Source organism: Corapipo altera, unplaced genomic scaffold (genome assembly GCF_003945725.1).
Source record: "Corapipo altera isolate COAL_440 unplaced genomic scaffold, ASM394572v1 326, whole genome shotgun sequence".
Classification (NCBI taxonomy): Eukaryota; Metazoa; Chordata; class Aves; order Passeriformes; family Pipridae; genus Corapipo; species Corapipo altera.
Window position 1 is genome coordinate 2456704 of NW_020884945.1, and position 18310 is coordinate 2475013.

The 18310-nt window shown below is 44.7% G+C and overlaps 1 protein-coding gene across 2 annotated transcripts; it reads left to right on the forward strand.

Annotated features, from left to right (window-relative positions):
* The first annotated feature begins 262 nt into the window (after positions 1-262).
* On the forward strand, positions 263-14223 carry RLIM (ring finger protein, LIM domain interacting). Of its 2 annotated transcripts, XM_027662398.1 has the most exons (4): positions 267-438; positions 6109-6297; positions 7088-7171; positions 8033-14223. In XM_027662398.1, exons 1-4 carry the CDS (start codon positions 384-386, stop codon positions 9565-9567), a joined length of 1863 nt encoding a protein of 620 aa, XP_027518199.1. In that variant the 5' UTR covers positions 267-383; the 3' UTR covers positions 9568-14223. The 2 variants fall into 2 exon arrangements, with proteins under 2 accessions (XP_027518200.1, XP_027518199.1); XM_027662399.1 differs by lacking the exon at positions 7088-7171 and having other exon boundaries at positions 263-438.
* The last annotated feature ends 4087 nt before the right edge of the window (positions 14224-18310 follow it).

Sequence of the window (18310 nt, forward strand, 5' to 3'; positions counted from 1 at the left end):
TTGCTAAGCTCTGCCCTTTCATACGTACCCTGATCTCTTCACTTCTCTCCAACTTACTGGGAGTTGTTAGTGTTTCTCTTCTTTATCCCAACAGTTGGTTCTGCTGAAGTGTTTTTTCTTTCTTTTTTTTTTTTTTAAATTCTGTGGAATTTTCTGCAACTGTTCTGCAAAAGTATTCATCTGCTTTCTATTGTTTAAAACCTACGTTCAGAATGACATCTTGTTTCAGGGCCTTTGCTTTGAAACACTGCAGTAGTGAAATAGCTGAATGCACGTTTAACGCTCCTTGTTAAGCTGGCATTTCAATTTTACAGCACTTTACACAGAACAGTTCAATAGAAGATAAAATTATCTTCCAGCTCCCCAAAAGTGGTGCATGTTCCATGATAGTTTTTGAGTCAAAGAGGACACAGGGAGTTCTGGAGTTTAAAATTTGTGGTAAGTTTAGTAGAAGTCTAGTAAGAACCTCAATCTGTTGTTCATCAGAGTGGAAATAGGAAGTAACAACATCAGGGGAAAAAAATACGTCCAAAATTCATGATGCAACTTTGAAAACTAGGGAATTTTGTTACTTTTTACTGTAGATGAGCAGATTGGACCTGTGGTACCAAAGCCTTTGGTGTGATCACAAAAGGGAACTTGTGCACCTGCACAAAAAGAAAAACCAAACAAACTTGACATAACCAAGCTCCATGTATAATGCAGATAGATGACTCTCACTTCACTGTCTTCTGGGATCTTCTTCCTTTAATGATGGAATTCACTGACAGTTTTTGCTTTTGCCTTTGAGCTTGCAGACTCGAATGATGAAATGTAATATGAAAATGTAGTTTCTGTTATGTCTTATTTCCTTGCTGGTTTTGAGTATTGAGAAATAGGATACTGACTGGCATGGAAACTATTTTTCTAGTTTTAATCCTTCTAGGAAAATGTAGTACTTGGGAGATGGGGTGGGTTGCATGAATATTGCACATGAGGTTGGGTGTGTTGTGCTCGTGTGAAGAACTCTGTGTAAGAGAACTGCCTGTTCTGCCTGTTCCTGTGTCATTTGAGCCATGGAATCGGAGGCAGTGCTGGTCCTGCCAAAGGGGATGGCACGTTGGAGCTGCTGGAGTCAGAGTTCGTGGAAGGCGCTTGGACAGGCAGCTGTGCTGGGCTTGTGAGGAGCTGACATGTCTCTGAGGTTTGTTCACTGAGAGCAGGGCAGGGCAAAAATAGTTTGTAACAGCCCAAACCGAAAAATACATATTTCTGGCTTCCACTATTGAGTTACTTCTTTTAGTCCAAGGGCTGGATAATTTGTGCAGACTGGAAGTAAGCAAGGTGCTCAACTGGTTGAAGGACCTAATTAAGATGAGGTTATGAATCATAAATGGGAAGTTGGCCTTATGCTGAGGACATCTATAAAACACTCCCATTGCCGTCCTCTCTTTTATGTATACAAAGGAATTAACTGTGCTGCTGGACCGTGAGGGAACTCAGAAACATTCCTACCATACAGGGCATGACAGAGTCTCATGTCAGGTTGAAATACTGGTAACACCTACCGGGGGGAGTTCTGGAGGAAGTTCTTGTTACACAGCTCTCGTGAGCAGCTGACTTGTGTCTGCAGTTTAACTAATTCCATGCCTTGTCCTGTTAAAACTTGAGACTTGCCCCCTAAATCTAATGAAGATTATAACTTTAAGGTATTGCTTTGTTGTTTGACCCTGCTAATGAGTGATTTCTGAATTGGTCAGATCTTCTAAGTTTTGCGTAGTTGGTTTAATGAGAGTTTTAATGTTTTATGGAGTTTCTTTTAAATTAAAAAAAAAAAAGCAGAAATGCAGGCTAAGGTATTGTCTTGGTGTTTACAGTTAACTCATGTCAGGAGATACCACACATTTTTGAAGGTGGAAGGACTAGTGATTTATCACAATGCCTTATGTCCATTAGTGCCTTTTCTGGGAAGAATTCTGTAATCCACAGTCAATACACTGTGTTGTCGTTGTTGAAGATAAATGGATAACACAAGTATGTTATTCCAGTTTGCTGTCCCACTAGGCTGTGAGCTCTGGATTTTGAGCGGTAGTACATTCCTGACTGGATTTAGTTTCCACACAACTTGGCATAAGAGAAAACATAAAATATTTCTTATACTGTGAGAATGATAACTTTGCATTATTGAGGGAATATCTAGTACTCTAAAATTCTTTTCAAAAAAGCATAGTATTACTTCCTCTTGAATAAAAGAATGTAACAAACAATAGCTTTTGTGGGCTTGCTGCAGTCTGGAGCAGCAGTGGAGAGACAGCCAGTCATTTGTGCTCTGAAGTCTCTGAGGCTGTTGAGGGGAACTGCAGGGAAGATACTTTGCTGACTTGTGGAAGGATGGGAACACCAGTTAAGAATTCACTGTAGTTACTGTGTCTGGATATTCAGCTGCTGAAGAATGTTTCCTTCTTTTTTTTAAGGAGAAAATTTTTTATTCTGATAGTAGTTCTCTGGCTTTGTGCAACCTTTAGGTGATCATCCCCTCCCCTTTCCCATAAAGAGGTTGTCATTGCTGGGTGTCTCAGCTGAAGTTGGCAATAACCAGCAGGTCTGAACTTCCTGCTCATAGCTGTGACCTTCCCCACCCTTTGTCAACTCAGTGCTGACAAGGAAGGACACTAAAGAAGGAAATTCTGAATCTTTTAGCTTGAATAAGAACAGAGTCTTGCTTTGAGGTGAACTAAACCACTGGAAGAAAGAGGAACAGTTGAAGCTTACCTGCTTATTAGATAATCAAATGCTGGTTACTTTGTTGTGTAGGACACCTGTTGGGTTTCCCTCCTCAGGTTTCCCTGTGTTACTGGAGTCAGCTTTCTTAAGCCAGTCTTAATGTACTGTGGGGTGTGAACTGAGAGCAGAATTCTGAGGGAGGGAGAGATTTTCAGGTTATTTCTGCTGTGTGCCACGATAGGAGTCATAACTCCCAACTTGGAAATCCTGCAGGACAGTCAGATGGGCCCCGCGGAGCCGTGCTGAGGCAGGAGGAGTGTAAACCTTCTAGTGAGTTCAGCCTGGTAATGGAGCTCTGCAGCAGAGCTGCTGGGCTACTCTCAGTGGGAGCTGAGGCTTAAATTGCACAATGTGGACAAAGGGCAGAGTGGACAGGGAAGAGAGAAAGTAGCAGAAGCCTTGGGGGGGAAATCCTGTTTTTCATTTGCTGGTTTTAATATCAGAGCTCTGATTTGGAGAGTATCATCCCATTCGCTGTCAACAGTAAGGCAGGGACAATGTGTTGCTGTGCATTTATGAGCCATCTGTATTTCCGTCGGTGTAAACATCCCATATAGATTCACAGCATTTCAAGGATAGTGAGACTGAGGCTGGTGTCATCTGTTACAGTAGCTTGAGACAGGAAAATAGAGTGAGTCTCTCAGTAGTAGAAATAGTCGTAATGTAAATTAAATTCTTCATTCAAGATCCCCTTCTGAGGCAATAAAATAAATCTTTTAAGTCTTGCCCATTAGCTGATTTTATGGTTTAGGAGGGAAGGTAAGAGATGATGGAGGAGAAGAGAGGAGCAGACCTGGAAATTACTTGTTCTGAGCATTTCGTAAAGAATCACCTATTGAACTGTACATCAGTCTGTTGATAAAGAAGAGATTACATTCTTTCCCCCCCCCACTTGACTTATTTGGACTCTCCCTTTTTCCCTGACCAAGGATGGTGCCCTTTTTTCTCTGAAATGGAGTAGGCAAATGCCTTTGAATCCAATGGGCATTATAAAGCCAAGGTGCCTGCGAACATTGGAATTTTTAGATAAAAGGGAAATTTCAAAGCATAAGCAGTAAACCAAGGTCATGCTTTGTATGCATAGTGAGATTTTTTTTTTTTAAAAACTGTTGTAGAATTAGTCTAATGCTTACAAAGATATTAGTATTGCCAACTTTATGGAGACATTCTGTGTGTTTTGCAGTCAGTAAATCCCAAGATGGCAGTCATTTGGGGTAGAATATTTTACAAAACTTCATGTTGCTCCTGTCCCTCAGCATCTTACTGCATTCCCTTATTTTCTTAATCTTATTGTTGACTTTGCTTCGTTGTTATCCTAAAAAAGGGAGTAGTGGTTAGAGTTTTGATGTGTATTCCCAGAGAACTAATGCATCTTTCAAGGCTTTATTTTGGATGCAAGTCCTTCATTCTACTTGCGGCTTTTATTCAGATGTTACTTTTAAAATCAACTGTCTTTATTTCTGGGATCTTCTCTAGAATGTCTTCAAGTGATGTTACTTCGAGCCCTAATTCTGCTCCAGGAAGCTTGTGAGAAGTTGATTGACTTTGAAGCAAGCTCTGTTCTCATTGTCAATACGTGCCTGGCATGTGGAGGGCACACAGATTTCCTCACTGAGCCCAGTCAGGGCAGAACGTGCCTCCTGAAACCATTGCTCAACGTTCCCTGGGAATGGGGCCATCGATCGGTGTCTGACAGCACATCACAGGCAGGGCTGCAGATGGGCAATCTTTGCATTGCGCCAGAGAGTCAGAAATGCAGAGGAAGCTGATGACTTCCATTTGGCACAGGGGTCACCCTGTGGTTGCTGCTGATTCCTGGAAAATAAGATGTAACTGCTTTGGTAAAATGGCAGAACTAATAGCCCTGAGTGGCAACAAGTCAATACCACCAACCTAAAACCAAGTTCTAACTCAAGACAAGGAGGGTCGGAGCGGCAATTTCCTAATTTACAAGTTTGCAATAATATGATGTCCTATCCTGTGGAATTTTTCTACACTGGGGTCATCATGCCCTTTAATTTTCACTGTAGCAGCTGAAGCAGTGCCCATGGAGATCATGCAGAGCTCCTCTTCTGTGGAGGAGCACTAATGTAAACTGTGGGCAGTCTTGACTTGACAGCTGTGCTGACAAACCAAAAAAAAGATGCTTTTTCCACTAGACAGATGTCTAAGTGTTGGAAATTTTCCAGTGAGAAGCAGAAAAGCTTTATTCTTCCAATATTTTCATGTCACATGAAGTATGGTTTAAATGAAAGGAATGTTTTCTGATGGGGAATGTTACTGCAGAGCTTTTCAGCATGCAGAGGATTAGCTTGCTAATCACCTCTCTGAGTAACTAGATTCTACCAGTTGTGCAGGAAAATTCTTGATGCTGTGAATAGCGAGGCACAGTGATCAAGGAAACTAGTTATTTTATCTTCATTTGACATATTTGCATGACCAGTGCCAGAATGTCTCCTGCATTTGCATGTATTTCATTATAATATTTATCAGATGTAGACGCAGAATTCATCGATAACTTTCTCTGAAAGAGAGACTGTCAAATATTTCATCCAAATGAAAAACAATATGAGTAGATTATATTTAAAAATATGCAACATAGAAGACAGTTCTTGAAAGCAGATGTATACGTGGTATGTGCTGGGGGGTTATCTTGGAAATTTTGATTGTCAACATCAGTAATTCAGTAAATGCTGAAACTTGAAAGGAAGTTCTTCTCGATGTAAAACACTAAAGTTGATTTTACAATCCTTTTTCCTTGTTTGTGGAAACAAAAACCTTTTCTTTTTTTGTGCACGTAGTGTCCCATAGCATCAGAAGATGCTATTTGAGTTCTTCATATCCCTTCACTCTGTTAAATGCACTTGGATGGTAAAGAGGGTGTTTCTTGCAGCAGGCAGGGAAAAGCAATGAACATCTTTTAGAGTCAGAGAGCGTGATCAGGGGTGGCTTATGCCTTGTACTACAGCACTGTAAGGCTGCTTGGGGAGGCAGTTGTGGTATTAGGGATATTTTATGCCAAAAAGCAGATAATGGTGGATACCTGGTCAACTATGTGAACATAAAGGTGGACTAAGGCTTTGGCAGATGATATGCTCTGTGTTCGTACCTACTGCTTTGTTGGGTATTTGGTCATGATGGGCATCAGTTTTGTTTGTACTTCTTGAAGAGGTTCGTGCTTTGAGAAGGGCTTTGGTTTTGATCTGTTGTTGTGGCACCTGATCTTAACTGAGGCTTCATTAGCAAACTGCTTTAACCCGTGCTCTGTTCTACATTGTAAACATGCCTGAATGTCATGCCCTGCTTCACTGCACTCAGTGAAGGGTTTGTTTTCTCCTTTTTTAGGTACTCTCCCACTCATCAAGATGGAAAGCTCAGATTCTAGTGATAAAGGAAATATTGATCAGTCAGAAGCACAACGGCAGAGTCAGCTGGACCGGTTAGATCGAGAAGAAGCTTTCTATCAGTTTGTGAACAACCTGAGTGAAGAGGACTACAGGCTTATGAGAGATAACAATTTGCTAGGAACACCAGGTAGGTAATGCTTGTGCATCCTACTAGAATTGCCTGTAGGCAATTTGTGCCCTTTCCTGTTCTCCTGAAACTGTTTCACCCATTTAGTTTGTGTGCTGCGGTTGTGTTCCATGGGAGGAAGTAGCTTCTTGCTAATTTGTGCATACTCAAATTTGAGTGGCTCCCTGACTAGTGGAGGGGTAGTTACAAAAGTCTAGTGTTTACACAAGTTGGCAAGAATACCCAGGTTTGACCCAGTTCCAGTTATGGACCCTGAGATGGAAAGAAATCTCCCTTAAGCATCTGTGTGCAGATTTTCTGTTGGTGAGGTTGAATTTGTAACTAGGGTAGGTAGTCTGGTGAGAGATTCTGCATAGGCATTTTGATTTCAGTTCTCAATCAACTTATTAGTTTCAATTGACTCTTTATAGGATTTCAACTAATTTAAACCTTTTTTCATGCTTGCAAAAGTGTTACCTTGCATATTTTACTCTGGACAACCATTTAACGGGTGACAAATAGGATGACAAAAATTGCTGCTAAGTTGTAGAGGTTACAGAAGCAGAGAGCACATCTATCTTGAATAGGATGGAGCTGTTGGATATCTCAGCTTCAGCAAAACTTACTTGGGACAACAGTGCTAAAGTGTGTGAGCTTCCCCATAGCAAGCTATTCAGCAGTGTCATTATGGCAGGGTTTAATTAGACAAAAGATAAACAGTGGCTTGTACCTTCTTGAGAAGCTTTTGATAATGCTTACCATACATATATGATCTGGAAATATTTTTGGAAATTTTTGCTTATTTTCTAAGGTGAAATTACTGAAGAAGAGTTGCTGAGAAGGCTACACCAAGTTAAAGAAGGTCCACCACAGCAAAACAGTGATGAGAATAGAGGTATATACAGTGTTTGTGCAAACTCTTACCTTTAGCACCCGTACGGACCTTAACGTGAGTGCGGGAGTGGAACAAGTTAAGCCTAGGCAGGTGGAAGGTGAACTTTGTTTCAAAACTCAGTGCTCCTTATGTGTGATACCTGCTGCAGAGGTCAGTTTGGGACAGATTTCATTCATAACACGTCTGTTACTTGTATCAAGGTAGTTTCACTTGGGGTTTGGGGTTTTTTTTTGGTGTTTTGTTTTGGTTTTTGTTTTGTTTTGTTTTGTTTTTTTTAAGATTGCCTTCCTCTCTGCTTTTTTCTGGGATGCTTTTTAGCAATCCCTCTTCTTTAATTTGCCATTCTCTGCTTCCGAATGTGCTGTATTTCTTTTGTTATCACCCTTCTGTAGAGATTGGTGGAGGATGCTCAGAGCTGACCACTGTGGTTCATTCTTCAGCGAGACAGATTTGCCATAAAGCTCTTCACGTGAAGGCTCAGGACAAACTTAGTTCTCTGTTTAACGGTCAATAGAACACTTAATTGTTTGGAAAGGAGAACACAGAATATTGATGTGTTATGACACCTGAGGTGTCTTTCCATTTACTTACAGTAAACAGTATGTGTTATTCTGATGACTTGTTTGCTCAGTGATGGCTGCAGCCTATCTGTCCACATTAGAGCAGCGTCCACTCCTGCTCCCCTAGAAGAGCTCTGGCACTTGGGAATTGTCACGCTGTCTGTGACACCACAGCAGCACTTGGTAGGATTCAGCACTTCTGAATTGTCGCTTGTTAAACTAAGCAATTACGTTCTTGGAAAAGATCACTCCAAAATCAGCTCAGTACTCTAATTTTGGTAGTTCCCTGTCTTTTTCGCAGGTGCAGAGTCCGCAGAAGATGTTTCAAATGGAGATTCTATAATAGACTGGCTTAATTCAGTCCGACAGACTGGAAATACAACACGGAGTGGGCAGCGAGGAAACCAGTCCTGGAGAGCAGTGAGTCGGACTAACCCCAATAGTGGTGACTTCAGATTCAGTTTGGAAATAAATGTCAACCGTAACAATGGGAACACGAATCCAGAAACTGAGAACGAGCCATCTGTAGAGCCTTCCAGTGGGGAGGATTTGGAAAACAGCCAAAGTGACTCTGAAATTCCAAGGTCTGAATCACCATCTGTAAGGCAGCCTGGATCAGAAAGGAGCACTTCGGAGGAGGTAACGGCTGAGGAGGCTTCCCCTCCTAGAGGGCAGAGGAGAGCCAGAAGTAGGAGTCCAGAACAGCGGAGAACGCGAGCTAGGACTGATAGAAGTAGGTCACCTATTAATCCAGTGAGCGAGGCTCCTCGCAGGCCTCACCACAACCCGTCATCTCAAACGCTTGACCACTCCTCAGCGCATGAGGCTGAGGGCAGCTCTAGAACTAGGCAGCACGTGACCTTAAGGCAGCACACGGTGGGGACTGAGGTGCCAAGCGAAAATGCAGTTCTGTTTTCCCCCCCTGAAACAAGACCTGCTCCTCAGGGAGCAGGTTCTTCAGAAACGAACGGCACCAGTGAGTCCGCAGCTGCCGGGCAGAGGCCTCCTACCATAGTGCTTGACCTGCAGGTGAGAAGAGTGCGGCCGGGGGAGTACCGGCAGAGGGACAGCATCGCCAACAGGACACGGTCCCGCTCCCAGACCCCCAACAACACGGTCACCTACGAGAGCGAGCGCGGCGGCTTCAGGCGCACGTTCTCCCGCTCGGAGCGGGCTGGGGTGAGAACTTACGTCAGCACCATTAGGATTCCCATCCGTAGGATCTTGAACACAGGCCTGAGTGAGACCACATCTGTTGCCATTCAGACCATGCTGAGGCAGATAATGACAGGCTTCGGGGAGCTCAGTTACTTTATGTACAGTGATAGCGATGCAGATCCTAGCGCGCCTGCCCCCAGCCCCAACGTGGAGCCCTCTGAGCCACAGAACGGAGCTGGGGGGACCTCAGGCAATGAGAATGCAGACATTAGCTCAGGGGAGGTGTATGAAGGGGGCCATGAAGCGAGTTCAACATCTGGGGCCAGACGGGAAGGCCGGAATACGAGAGGATCCGTCACATTTGAAGAAAGTGGTTCTCTGCCATTCCTTAGCCTTGCACAGTTTTTCCTCCTAAACGAAGATGATGATGACCAACCAAGAGGACTCACCAAAGAGCAGATTGACAACCTAGCCATGAGGAATTTCGGTGAGAGCGATGCTCTGAAAACCTGTAGTGTGTGTATCACGGAGTACACGGAAGGCAACAAGCTCCGGAAGCTGCCTTGTTCCCACGAGTATCATGTCCACTGCATCGATCGCTGGTTATCGGAGAATTCCACTTGTCCCATTTGTCGCAGAGCAGTCTTAGCTTCTGGTAACAGGGAGAGTGTTGTCTAAAGGAGAGCTGAATCAATGGCCAAGCAGCTGGTGTGATAGTGATGGGCAAAGAAGTCACTTCCTTTATGGCCACTTTTTGAGTGGTACCTCAGTGTATAGTAATGACTTGGAGTGAATCTTCCCTCATTAAAGCTTTTTTCTCTGGATTCAAGCTTCAGAAATTGGAAAATTTCTTTAATTAGGTTTTTCGAGTTATAGTCAGTTTGGGTGTTAAATTTCACTTGTCCAAAGATGTCTACCCATTTAAAAATATTTTTTTCTTTGTGAAGAGTATTATGTTTCTTTCCCCCTGCCATCCCAGTTCAATAAACAGTTTGTCCTCAAGATCGTGCTTATGAGGAGTTCTTTGAGAAGTCAACCCAGCTCGATGTCCATGAGTCGTAGGGGAATTTTTGCAAGAAATCCAACTATCTGAAAAAATAATATGAATTTAATTGCACACTTAAACGTACTTTTAATTTTCCTCCTGGGTTAATATTGGACACATCTGTGTAAATAACACTAATATTAGTCCTTTCCCCATCACTATGGCACGCTGTAGGATGAGCTGTTAGCGTAATTGGGATATTTATCTTGTGGAAATATAAGAATTGCCTATGCTTGTTTAAATAAAGAAAACAAATCTGTTTTAAAATTGTAAAGCTTTTTTGTAGAAGCTCAGTACTTTTCCAATGCACTGTTGTACTAATGCATTAAGAATTAAAACTGTACCATGCTTAGAAATCAAGAATGCTTTTCATACAACCCCCACCACACAGAGAACAAACTGAACACGAGAGAGCTGCTTTTGTGACTGTGTGCCTGTCAAGAGCAGTGCATATCTGTACTATTTATGTGAACAGCTACTGTAACATAAAGCCAGTTGGATTAGACATTTAATTGCATTAAAAAACCAGAAATTAAATGTTATAATTGCAGTGTTTTGGCTCAGTAATGCCATTGAAAAAAAGATGATAAAAATTAGAAACTGTTCTAATGGCTGGTTATTTCTTGGTATGGTTGCAAATATATAATGATACAAACTGGTTTATGCCAGTTCACTCAATGAGGTTTATGCCCAATTTTTCTATCAACATTTACTCTCAGTTTTTGAGGCAACTCTGTAACTTCAGCAGACACGTGTTGGCAGGTTGGTTATTTTTCTTCTCCATCAACTGGATTAGTAATCTCTGGATGTGTTGAGTGGTCATGCTGATATATCCAGTGGTGGTAGCCTGTGACTCAGAAGCCACAGGGAAATAACTCAAGTATTAAGGAAAACATTATTAGAGGATTAGGTTAAATTTGAAAAGTATAATTGATAATGAGTAAACTTAAATGTGTGGCAAATTCTAGAGATAATAATAAAAAAACTTCAATAAGATCTTTATACTTCTGATGGAGGGGTGAAAATGAATTGAATTTACCTTTAAAATCATGTACATGACATGTTGCAATTAAGAATTGGAGGATGTACCTCAACTCTCATCAGTGTGTGGGTGGGGGGAAACATCCTTCACCCCCAGTGACCCTTTCTTTGTTTTGTTCCCTATGGATTTTTTTTCCCTGGCTTACATGTGCAGAGGGAAAGTGATTTTTATGAATTTTGACTCTAGGGCAGTAGTTCCGAAGGGATATGAACTGCTCTTACCCTGTGAGAAATGTGTGTTCCCCAGAGGACAAAACCAAAGCTGGCCTGTTCCTTTTCTCCAAGTAAAAACACATTTTTGGTGTTTTAAAGTGGTGGTTGCATAAACTATAATCGCTGCTGTAACCCATTTTAACATCTCATCAGCTAGTTAAGGATTCCACAACATCCCAAAATTCCAGTTATTTTGTACATATGTGCTTTGTGGTGTTTGCTTTAGTGGGAAACCCTGAGTGGCTACTGAGCTCTCTTTCCTGCTGGTGGGACACACCATGTGAGTGTTCTTTGGGAACAGAAGAATAAATCAGCTCCTGCTTTTGATTTTTTTCCTTGGACACGCATACCTGTAAAATCAAAGTTGGCTGTTGATTTCAGGTGCTGGGTTCTCTATGCCAAAATTTCCTCAGTGAAATAACACTTCTGAATTTCTTCCTGTAGCATTCCCACAGCAAACATTCTCAGTTGCAGTTTCCAGTAGCTTTGCTGACTTACCAGAGAGTAGAATTAGAAGGAAAAAGCCCCCTCTCTACGTGAGTACCGTGTTAGGTGTTGAAAGCTGGATGTACACCTCTGAGACTAGAGCTGGTGACCACAAACAAGGGAGCCCACTAGCCCAAATCCACATGAAACATGGCTGTGGTTTGAGTTTCCAGTAACATGTTGGTAGAGCCACCCTTCCAGTTCTGTTACAGTTTAGAGTGCAGTGCCTTACCATTTTATCTTTCTGTAACAAGAGCAACTAATGAAATCTTGGAGGTTTCCCAAGTGGTACCAAGAACAAATAATTTAATCTCAGTTCGGGAGACCTTGAGTGTTCTCAGTGTTTCCTCTGTTTTTTCCAACGCTGAGTGTGCTGAAGGAGTTGAGTGCTCATTATCTGGAGGAGTGAGCAGAAATTAAATTGATGCAGCGGGGACTTCTTTATCTAACCAAGTTGTCTGTTAGCCTCTGGTAATTAAGTTTCTATTTACCTAAATTTAGACTGGATTTAAGAAAAGCCAATATTAACATTTCAGTTGCTTACAAAATAGGAAGGACTTCAGTAAGGTTCACAATTAGCCTAATTTACAGTTTATTAAATATTTTGATAGTGAGAATCAGTATTTAGTGCTTCCCACAGTTTTCTTGGTGTTCCAGCAGGGACACAACAGCTTTGCTTGTGCCTGTAGCCGTATGAAGGGTTAAAATGGTGAGTTTTGTCATGTTCCGGGGCCTGGTTGGACAGAAAGGATGGGTTTGGAGAGGCAGAGCCTTGTGCACCAGCGCAAGGTCACAGTGCCACCGTGTGGGATCTCCTCGCCTGCCTTCAGCACCAGCGTAATTCCCTGCAGGATCAGCAGGGGTGTTTTTTTTGGGTTTTGGAGGATTCTCCTTGTCGTTACCCAACTCAGTAGTTACCATGTTTCGTTTTTTCCAAACATCCAAGCTCCTACTGGGAATATCTGGTGCATGAGCTTCATTCTTTTCTGACAGGACAGACCTGTTCCCACAGCAGTTACAGCAGTTGCAAGGCCAAACCCTACAAGAACACACAGTACTTTTTATTTTGTTTGATAGTTTAACTTGGATTTTGAACCGACACGGTTGTGGGTGCTCACTTTATTTTTTTTTTAATTGGGGTTTTATCCATTAAAAGACTGAAGGGATCACCCTTCAGATTCCTGGTGTTGGCTGGATCTCCCTTTCAGGTGCACTTTTTTGTTTCTTTGACAAGCTGGGTTTTTTTGCGAAGAACTTGGAGGCAGTTAATTGAGTTGTTTTAGAAATGATTTTATTAGAGTGGGTGCCGCATGCCTGGAATTCACTGGGTGCATTTTAAAGGCCCTTTGTAGGAAGTGCTGGTGTGCAGGCTCAGCAGCTGCGGGATGTGACACCACTGGATGTGACACCACTCGGGTCTGAGGGAGCCATAATTGTCCATTGTGTGGACTTGCAGACAAGGGATTTCCCACCAGAGTTGGCACAATGGACCTTAACGACTGTCATCCCAGTTTCCGGGCACTTGTCTGGGTTATGCAAATGTGGGAGTCCAAAGGCCCCTTTCCCTGGTGGATCTGCAGGATAAACAGTTGCCTACACAACCCAGTGGGCTCCGAGTAATGAGGGGATAATGTGAGCATGAGAACAGACCAGGTAAGGCTGAGCACCAGCTTTGAGCAGTGCCAGGAGGGGGGTTCTGAACGTCACTGTCACAGTGCAATACAAACCTCCCTCTCTTCGAGTTAGCCACCGTCTCATCCTTAATTTGGGATCCTTGACAGGAGTGTGCATGTCCATGGAACTGGTGTGCTGGTTTTCTCACTCCTACTGCAGGGCTCATGTGCTGAGTGAGGGTCTCTGAGCAGTGAGGAGCTGATGAGGAGCCCAGTCCTTGTGGAAATGTCTGTGTGCTCTGCTGCCTTCTCCCAGGAGGAGGAACTTTGGATGAGGGTTGGCTTGGAGCCACGTTGAGGGAATTTATAACAACTTCAGAAATATTTCCAGCCCTTGTGTACACTGGGCTTTTTGTTTACCCTGGATGAGGGAGGGAAAGCAGGAGGGCAAAGAGACACAATCAGTGGTAACATACCCAAAGTACAAATAAGTTGTGTTGTGTTAAAAAGGAGGTTTGCATCTGTTACACCAGGGCTTCCCAACCCCTATGATATGCTGCGTCTTTATTTTTCCTTCTTATGAGAAAACGTACCATTGAATTTGGTTTGATTTATTTTATCTGGGTTTGTTCCCTCAAGCTAAAATACTTGAGCCCCCTTCCTGAATTTCACTCTCTGCTAGTAAAGCTGTTGGTTGGGAAGCCCTTAATTCCACTGTAAATGTAACAGTTTGGGGGCGGGGAGGTGTTGTTTTATTTTGGTTTGGTTTGTTTTTTACATCTGTTTATACTGGACTTGTTTAATACAAACTGATACTTTGAGGTCCTTGGACACAGTTTGACCAGGTTTGCCAGCAAACACTCAAGAGGAGTTTGTTCCTTATGTAAGATGTCATAATGCAAATTTAAATAGACTCAATAAAGTGCATGAAGTGTTCATTTTGTGCTGGATCATCACTCCTTGGGCTTATTCTTATGGTGGGAATGCACTGGAGTAAAAGGGTGGTGGTGGATGTGGTAGGAATTTATTTCCTCCATACACCATTTCCCTTGAAGCTGGGCAGAGAGTGAAGAGCTGGAATGGTACAGAGTTAACTTCTCAGAAGAATTTATTGCTTCTTAGTACATAAAACTGAAGCAATAAATCTTACTGTGTCCCAGACTTCTGTAAATCTGTCAGTGGATGTTGTGGGATACTAAAGCAGCCTCTGCAAGTTGTCTCTCCTGGAGTAGCTGTACCTTGCACAGGTTTCCATCAGAGCCAGGGCCCCTTGCTCAGGGCTCTCAGGGCTGAGCCTCCCTGCAAATCCACTCAGCAGCTTCCAGGAGAGTCTCCCGCATGTGGCTAAAAGCTTCATCCTAAAATTAGTAGCTGAGGTACGTGCAAATACTTACTTGAGTGGGCAGGAAATTTTGCAGGGCGTGGGAAGCCGGGTTTATTACCCGCGCTTCCCTCACCTCGGCTCCACTCCCCGGGTAGGAAGTGGGAGCCGCTCCCCGAGAAAGGAGATGGCACCGAGACAAAAGAAGGGATAGGAAGGTGTTGTGGTGCTTGAAAATGGGTGTTTTGGTACCTGGCAGCGGGTACAGAGTCACAGCTGGGCTGGGGCTCCTCAGCACTGCGAGTGATGCTCTTTTCAGACAAGGATGAAGGTCGTGGGCTGCTCCAGGGATGCATTGACTCAGGATTCTACTCCAGCTTCACTTTCTGCAGAGACAGCTCTTGGATAAGGGGTTTTTTCCCCCATTCCCATGCTCTTCTTGCTCTGCAAGTGTTCAATCTGAAACTGGGTCTTAGCACAGGTGTTAGTTTTGATTTCAGGGACTTTATTCCTGAAGTGACTCCCACACTCGTGTTTCAGAAGCTCTTTGCCTGGTCACTGTTTCCAGCCCCTCATCTGCCTGTAGGAGTTCCTTTGTTTTGGGTAACCCTGTATTTGTTCCTTAAAAGCTGCTAATCAACCCCCAGATTGCTTAAAGAGCACAAATCAGCCTTGGCACATGTGTGTCTGACTTCATCCCTCTGTTTATTTTCTTTAACATATTCGAGGTCTTTGTCCTGACCTGTAAAACTTTATATAACCTTGTTCCTCCTTCTTGGTGCTTAAACCCTGTAACCTTTTACGTTGCCTTACTCCTCCCTTCAGGATATATTTCCATGGCAGATCCAGACCTTCACAGGGGAATGGGTTTGGCCGCTTTGCTGGGCTTGCTGCTGAGTGGGAGGAGGAAGGTTGTGTTTGGTGACCCTGTGCTTCCCAGAGCAATGGAGGGACAGGAATAGTCATCCACTGGGGTACTTCTTCCCTTTTCTGACTGCTCCTCATGGGATAGAGTGTTTGGATAGAGAGATGCAGGGAGAAAAGCACAGGCCAGATGCTCCTCCCTTTCTTTCCCAGCTGTTTCAAGTGTGATTGAACCTGTTTTGGGACTTTTAATATAAAGAATCTAAACTGGGCTGTGTTGTGGCTTCATAAATCCTTGCAATAAAGTTATATAGGGAAAACTAAACCCACTTTTTAGACTTAAACTGGCGGGGCATTGTCCGTGACACTAATGAGATGCTGCTGCCACATGCTCCAACTGTTCCCCTGAATAAATCCCCTGCTAAGCCAAGCATGTGAAAATCCAGGCATCAGGTCCCCTCAACAATGATTACTTCATCAAACAGGAGTCGTCCCAGATTTGTGAGGATTTTCTTAAGTTCTGGCACCCTATGCCAGCAGGGTCCTGGGATTCCAAGGGAAAAGCTTATGAGGTGGCACCCTTGTGATGGTACGGGGAGAGCTGGGCTGTGGCACATTCTCTGTGACACCAGCAGAACCAGGAGAGGAGCTGACTGGGCTCCTGGTGTCCAGCAAAGATTTGTTTCACTGGTTTGGCTTCTTGGGGTGCTTTTGCAGAATGTGATTTCTCCAGGTTGAAAGTTTGAGGCTGGTGTGTTTTCGCTCTGAAGCAACAGCTTTGCTTGTTGTGGTGGGTCCTATAGAAAATGCCATGAAGCACAAAGTGCCAGGATTGGCTTATTGACTTTAATACCTGCTCTAGTCATCCCTTTTACAGCAGTGAAACAGCCCTGGCAGCTGCCCAGACCCAAACCCCACGGTTTGTCCTGTGCCTGCAGAGCCAGACCTTGCTGCAGGCTGGCTGGTGAGTTTGGAGGGGGTTTTAGGGCTGAAAGCTCTTGAAATAGCTGCATTTCAGGAGCCCACAGGGTTCCTCTCCAGAGCAGGGATTTGTGGAATGGAGGTGTGCCTGCCCTGAGCATCACTTGCTGCTCACCAGGCAGCTGAAGGGCCAGAAGAGATGCAGGGGAAGATTAACCTCTGTGGGTACTGCTGACTTCTACCTCAACTAAATAATTCCTAAATAAACTTGGAAATGACTCAGTCTTTGCTGCTGGCACCTTTGAGATGATCGTGTGTTAATTTGTAAAGATGGACCTAAATAAATTGAAATACTTGTGGGAGGGGGAGGCTGGGAAATGCCCTGAAAGCCACTCACTGCTGACAGTGCTGGTTGTCCATGCTCCCTGCACGTGTGGCATGACCATGAGGGGCAGGTGGGAAATGATGGGAAGGGGTGAAGGACAGAGCATGGGAAGGGAAAGAAAGGGGAACTGACAGAAAGCTGAACGTGAGCCAGAGTGTGCCCAGGTGGCCAAGAGGGCCAATGGATCCTGGTCTGGCTCAGGAATATTGTGGCAGCAAGAGTAGAGCAGTGATTCTTACCCTGGACTGGGTGCTGGTGAGGCCACCCCTGGAGTGCTGTGTCCAGCTCTGGGCCCTCAGCTCAGGAAGGACATGGAGGGGCTGGAGCAGGTCCAGAGAAGAGCAACGAGGCTGGGGAAGGGAGTGGAGCACAAGTGCTGTGAGGAGAGGCTGAGGGAGCTGGGGCTGTTCAGCCTGGAGAAGAAGAGGCTCAGGGGAGACCTCCTCACTCTCTGCAACTCCCTGACAGGAGGTTGGAGCCAGGTCGGGCTCTTCTCCCAGGAGCCAGCAGTAGGACAAGAGGGCTGGGTCTTCAGCTGTGCCAGGGGAGGTTTAGGTTGGATATTAGGAAAAAATTTTTTACAGAGTGATTACGCATTGGAATGGGCTGCCCAGGGAGGGGGTGGATTCACCATCCCTGGAGGTTTTTAAGGACAGACTGGATGTGGCATCAGTGCCATGGTCTGGGAACCACGGCGGGGTTGGATCAAGGGGTGGACTGGATGATCTCAGAGGTCTTTTCCAACCTGGTCGATTCTGTTATTCTGTGAATTAAACCGAAGGAAAACTAAAGGGTAAAGAAAGAAAATGCTTTTGGATTGTGCTCATCTGAGTGGGACTACTAAAACATCAACAAAGGGGGGGAAAGAATACATGGGGAGGGAGGAAACCCACGGGGATCCTGGTGGTTGTCGGGATGCAGAGCAGGTCCAGAAGGGGCTCGAGGACACCGTCCAGGACGGCGGGGACCGAGCGGGAGGGCAGCAGGAGCTGCTGGGGCGATGCAGCGTCGGCCACGTACGCCGGGGCTGGCCCGGGCTGAGCGATGCTCCAGATGAGACGACAACAGATTTACAACCATCAAATCCCGATTCCAGGCGGAAGAGGTGCGTGCCAAAACAATGGAATAGCTGGAGCCTGCGGGGGGGGCACGGGGGGCCCTGCTCGCACCCCACCCCCAGGGCTGTTTACACAACCCTCCCCAAAAGCCCCCGAACGCTCCTCGCGTTTCCAGTGCGGGACGGAGCGGAGCTGCAAGTGATTGGGAGAGGCTCGTTTAGTGCAGCTCTTGTGCCAAAAAAGAAAAAACAGCTAAATCAGGCATGCCCCGGAGCCCCGGCCGGGATAAAGCACGGGGTCCGAGAGCAAAACCCAAGGGACTGCTGTTCCCGCACCAGGACTGGGCTCGGGCTACCCCCACCCCGTGGGTGCTGATTGCGGGGGCCGGGGGTCCCTAGCACGGGGAGCTGGCTCTCTCCCCTCCGTCCCAGCCAGACACACCTCCCTGCTCTCTCTGCCCCCTCTCCCCCTCCC

What these genes read in the sequence shown, in the direction of transcription:
- RLIM (XM_027662398.1), top strand. Translation starts at nt 384, where the DNA reads ATGATAGTTTTTGAGTCAAAGAGGACACAGGGAGTTCTGGAGTTTAAA. An exon ending in TCTGGAGTTTAAAATTTGTG is followed by an intron (nt 439 to 6,108) that starts GTAAGTTTAGTA and finishes CTCCTTTTTTAG; the next exon opens with GTACTCTCCCACTCATCAAG. An exon ending in AAACAGTGATGAGAATAGAG is followed by an intron (nt 7,172 to 8,032) that starts GTATATACAGTG and finishes TCTTTTTCGCAG; the next exon opens with GTGCAGAGTCCGCAGAAGAT.